The following is a 4,713-nucleotide window of genomic DNA, read 5'->3' as shown; positions in this document are numbered from 1 at the left end:
AATGAAATCAAATCAGTAATCAAAAACCTCCCCAAAAACAAAAGTCCTGGACCAGATGGCTTCATAGGCAAATTTTACCAAACATTCAAAGAAGAATTATCACCTATTTCTCAAACTATTCCAAAAAATTCAAGAAGAGGGAAGGCTCTCTAACTCCTTTTATGAGGCCACCATTACCTTGATTCCCAAACCAGGCAAAGACATTACAAAAAAGAAAACTATAGGCCAATATCTCTTATGAACATTGATGCAAAAAACCTCTATAAAATATTAGCAAACTGAATTCAGCAATACATTAAAAATATCACACACCATGATCAAGTTGGATTTATTCCAGCAAGGTTGGTATAATATCCACAAATCAATTAATGTGATACACCACATTAACAAATTGAAGGATAAAAACGATATGATCACATCAATAGATGCAGAAAAAGCATTTGACAAAATCCAGCATCCATTTATGATAAAAACTCTCAGCAAAGTGGAAATAGAGGGAACATACCTCAATATAATAAAAGCCGTATATGACAAACCTACAGCCAACATCATACTCAATGGGGAAAGGCTAAAAGCATTTTCCTTAAGATCAGGAAGAAGACAAGGTTGCCCACTTTCACCACTCCTCTTCACATTGTATTTGAAGTCTTAGCCACAGCAATAAGACAAGAAAGAGAAATAAAAGGCATCCAAATTGGAAAGGAAGAAGTAAAACTCTTGTTATTTGCCGATGACATGATACTATATAGAGAGAACCCTAAAGATTCCATCAAAAAACTATTACAACTGATCAATGAATTCAGTAAAGTAGCAGGTTACAAAATAAATATTCAGAAGTCAGTGGCATTTTTATACACCAATGATGAACTTTCAGAAAGAGAAATTAAGAAAACAATCCAATTTACAATTGTGTCAAAAACTATAAAATACCTGGGAATCAAATTAACCAAGAACAGGTAGAAGACCTGTTTTCAGAAAATTATAAGTCACTGAAAAAAGAAATTGGGAAGAAGACACAAATAAATGGAAGCATATACCTTGTTGATGGGTAGGAAGAATCAACATTGTTAAAAAGGCCATACTACCCAAACCAATCTATAGATTCAATGCAATCTCTATCAAAATACCGATGGCATTTTTGAGAGAGCTAGAACGAATAATCCTAAAATTTATATGGAGCCATAAAAAAAACCCGAATAGTCACGGCACTCTTGAGAAAGAACAAAGTTGGAGGTATCACACTACCTGATATCAAACTATACTACAAGACTACAGTAATCAAAACAGCATAGTACTGGCATAAAAACAGATATATTGATCAATGGAACAGAATAGAGAGCCCAGAAATCGCCTATACACTCACTTAATATATCGCAAAGGAGGTAAGAATATACAACGGAGTGAATACAGTCTCTTCAATAAATGGTGTTGGGAAAATTGGACAGATACATGTGAAAAAAAGAAGCTGGATCATCTTCTTACACCATATACAAGAATAGACAGACTCAAAATGGATTAAAGACTTAGACGTAAGACCCAAAACCATAAAACTTTTAGAAGAAAACATAGGCAGTAAACTCTCTGATATTACTAATAGGAATTTCTTTTCAGATATATCTCCTCAGGCAAGGGAAACAAAAGAAAAAAATAAAGAAATGGGACTACTTCAAACTAAAAAGTTTTTGTACAGCAAAGGAAACCATCAATAAAACAAAAAGACAACCGACTGTGTGGGAGCAGATATTCACTAATGATACATCTGATAAGGGGTTAATATCAAAAATTTATAAGAACTTATACTACTAAAGAGCAAAAAACCAACCAATTCAATCAAAAAATGGGCAGAAGACCTAAACAGATACTTCTCCAAAGAGGAAATACAGATGGCTAACAGACATACAAAAAGTTGCTCAAGATCGCTAATCATCAGAGAAATGCAAATTAAAACCACAATGAGATATTATCTCACACCTGTCAGAATGGCTATCATCAATAAATCAAAAAACAGCAAGTGTTGGCGAGGATGTGGAGAAAAGGGAACCCTCATACATTGTTGGTGGGATTGCAAATTGGTATAGCCACTATGGAAAACAGTACGGAGGTTTCCCAAAAAATTAAACATGGATATACCTTTTGACCCAGCAATTGCACTTCTGAGTATTTATCCAAAGAAAACCAAAACAATAATTCCTAAAGATCTATGCACTCCAATATTCATGGCAGCACAATTTATAATAGCCAAGATATGGAAGCAACCTAAATGTCCATCAACAGATGACTAGATAAAATTTTACCATTTGCAATGACATGGATGGACCTAGAGGTTATTATGCTGAGTGAAATAAGTCAGAGAAAGATAAATACCATATGATTTCACTTATATGTGGAATCCGAGGAAGAAAAAGAACAAACTAGTCAAAAACAGACTCACAAAAATAGTGGATAATTCGATGACAGACAGAGGGAAAGGGGGTCACGGGGCTAGGAGAATGGGGTGTAGGATTAAAAAAGTACAAATTAGAAGTTGATAGTTGGGCACGATGATGGGGAGCACGGCACAGGGAATGCAGTTAGCATTAATACGATGGCTAAGTGGAGGGTCAGGGGAGGGAGGGTGCAATTGAGGGAATTGTTTTATAAACAATATAGATGTCTGACCAATGTATTATATACTTGAAACTAATTCAAATAAATAAATTTATTTTTTTAAAAAGTTAACATCATTGACAAATAATTATGAGATATTTTGCAGAGTCTTGGTCCCTCAACCAGTTAGATCACCCAATCACAGTGATAAAGATGATGTCAGGAACTGAGTTAGGAAAGGAAAACCACTGAAGCATGCATAAGAACTAACCAATCAGCTTCACCCTCAGCCCCTAACCCCTAAACCTCAATTTCTGCCTTTAAAAACCTTTGATCAAAAGCCATCAGGGAGTTTGGGTTTAACACGACAGCTTCCCATTTTCCTGGCTTGGTGCCATGGCAATAAACGGCTCCAATTTGTTCGGTGTTCTGCTCTGCTGCATGTGTAATGGGTGGACTCCTTGTCTGGTAACAAAACATCCTCGCTGGATATCACAATCTCATTAGAAAGCTCACCTGTCGATTATTCACAACACGGCTTTTTGTCTCTGCCTTAGTTAAGGGCAGGAGAGGAAGATGAATTTATTATTAGAGAAAAGGAGAGAAGGAACTAGAATATATGGGATTTGGTTCTTCCGTGACCTCTAATGGGAATGGGGTTAGAGATGTTTACTAAAGTATAAAAATCAGGCAGTGAACAGAGACTGCTAGGAGAAAGTCTCAGCCAAGGCAAGAAACAAGTGATGCCAGTCAAAAGAGAGCAATTATTGCTCAATTACTCAAGTCTCCCTATCCTTTATGATCTTAAATATCCCAAATTTTCTTCCAGAAAAATAGAAACTGTAACACAACAGAATGGATAAGATGCTTTGATGCGACAAGGTGTAGAAATGTGCTTTAAGTATTTCTTTACTTAAAGTGAATCCATTACTTAATTTCAAAAGCAAGCATATTCTTGGTTCTATCCCCAAGCCTCCTACTTCTAGGAATGAGATTTCAAGCAATTAATTTGTGACAATGAAAATGCCCTATGGAAGTTCACTGTAAGGGATTTGATTGCTGTACGATCACCTTAACTTTCAATTTTTAATGACTGCTGCAAATAATATAGGTCAATAAGTAGGTTATCTTATAAGTCAAAGCAATTACCGGCATTTAGGGCAGATTTGAATAGAAATGTCCATATATAACTAACCGGTAATGAAAAATGGTCATTAGCGACAGAAAAAGGGCTGTCCATACTGTAGAAAGATGATATCTAATTTATTTTTGTAGCACATGCTGCAGCCCTATGCACATATATCTTTCTCTCTAGTGGCTACTCACAATTAAATATTTTAGTTACAAAAAACTCTTCAGTGTAATAAGCTTACACTTTTCTTCTTTTAAATTTCTTCTAATTAGCATACAATTTTGGGAAATTGTTCTATCCTTACTTCACACCAGGTACAGAAATAAATTCAATAGATTAAAGGTTCAAATATAAAACATAAGACCCATAAAAGTCTCAGATATCATCTTTCATTAATCAGAATGGCAGTGACTCAAAAGATTGATAAATAGTGCTGGCTGCGAGGTAGGAAAACTGGCGTGCCTACATTGTTGGCAGTAGTGAAAACTAGACTTTTCTAATGGACATCTGAGCAATATATATCACAATTTTTAAAGTGTGTGTTCTTTGATTTCCTAATTCCACTTCTAAGACTTTACCTTAAGGAGATGATTAAATAGTGAAAAAGTATAAATGTACACAGATATTTATGAAAGCATTATTTATAAATAGTAAGATTTGGAAGTAATCTAAATGTACACCACTTGGAGACTGGTAAATCATACAATGGAACACTCTGCAGCTATTAAAAAGATGAGGTACAGCTACATATGTATTTCTTCAGAAAAAAGTAAACAACATACTATTAAATAAAACATAAGCTAAAAAACTATGCCTGCAGTATAATCCTATCTTTTGTTTAAAAAGTATCTATCTATATAAACTTATTTGAATGTGTAAGCATGCTTAAAAATAGCCTATGAGACTGGATGCACAATTGTTAACAGTTTGATTTATGGGGTAAGGTGAAAGAAGAGGAAATTATATGAGCTTTTATTTTAATTTATATATATATT

At 34.5% G+C, this 4,713-nt stretch overlaps 1 protein-coding gene across 1 annotated transcript in view; it reads right to left on the bottom strand.

Moving 5' to 3' along the window:
* The window catches only part of SAMD8 (sterile alpha motif domain containing 8), a 55,020-nt gene that overhangs the window by 12,202 nt on the left and 38,105 nt on the right, over positions 1-4,713 (bottom strand). The window contains exon 4 of the mRNA XM_011355446.2: positions 1,128-1,162. Within this exon, the coding sequence (XP_011353748.1) occupies positions 1,128-1,162 (35 nt within the window). The remainder of the gene's footprint in view (positions 1-1,127; positions 1,163-4,713) is intronic.

The sequence above is a fragment of the Pteropus vampyrus genome, unplaced genomic scaffold, assembly GCF_000151845.1.
Source record: "Pteropus vampyrus isolate Shadow unplaced genomic scaffold, Pvam_2.0 Scaffold20, whole genome shotgun sequence".
NCBI classification, from domain to species: domain Eukaryota; kingdom Metazoa; phylum Chordata; class Mammalia; order Chiroptera; family Pteropodidae; genus Pteropus; species Pteropus vampyrus.
Note: the sequence above shows the minus strand (reverse complement) of the source record. Positions and strands in the feature narration are given on the sequence as shown.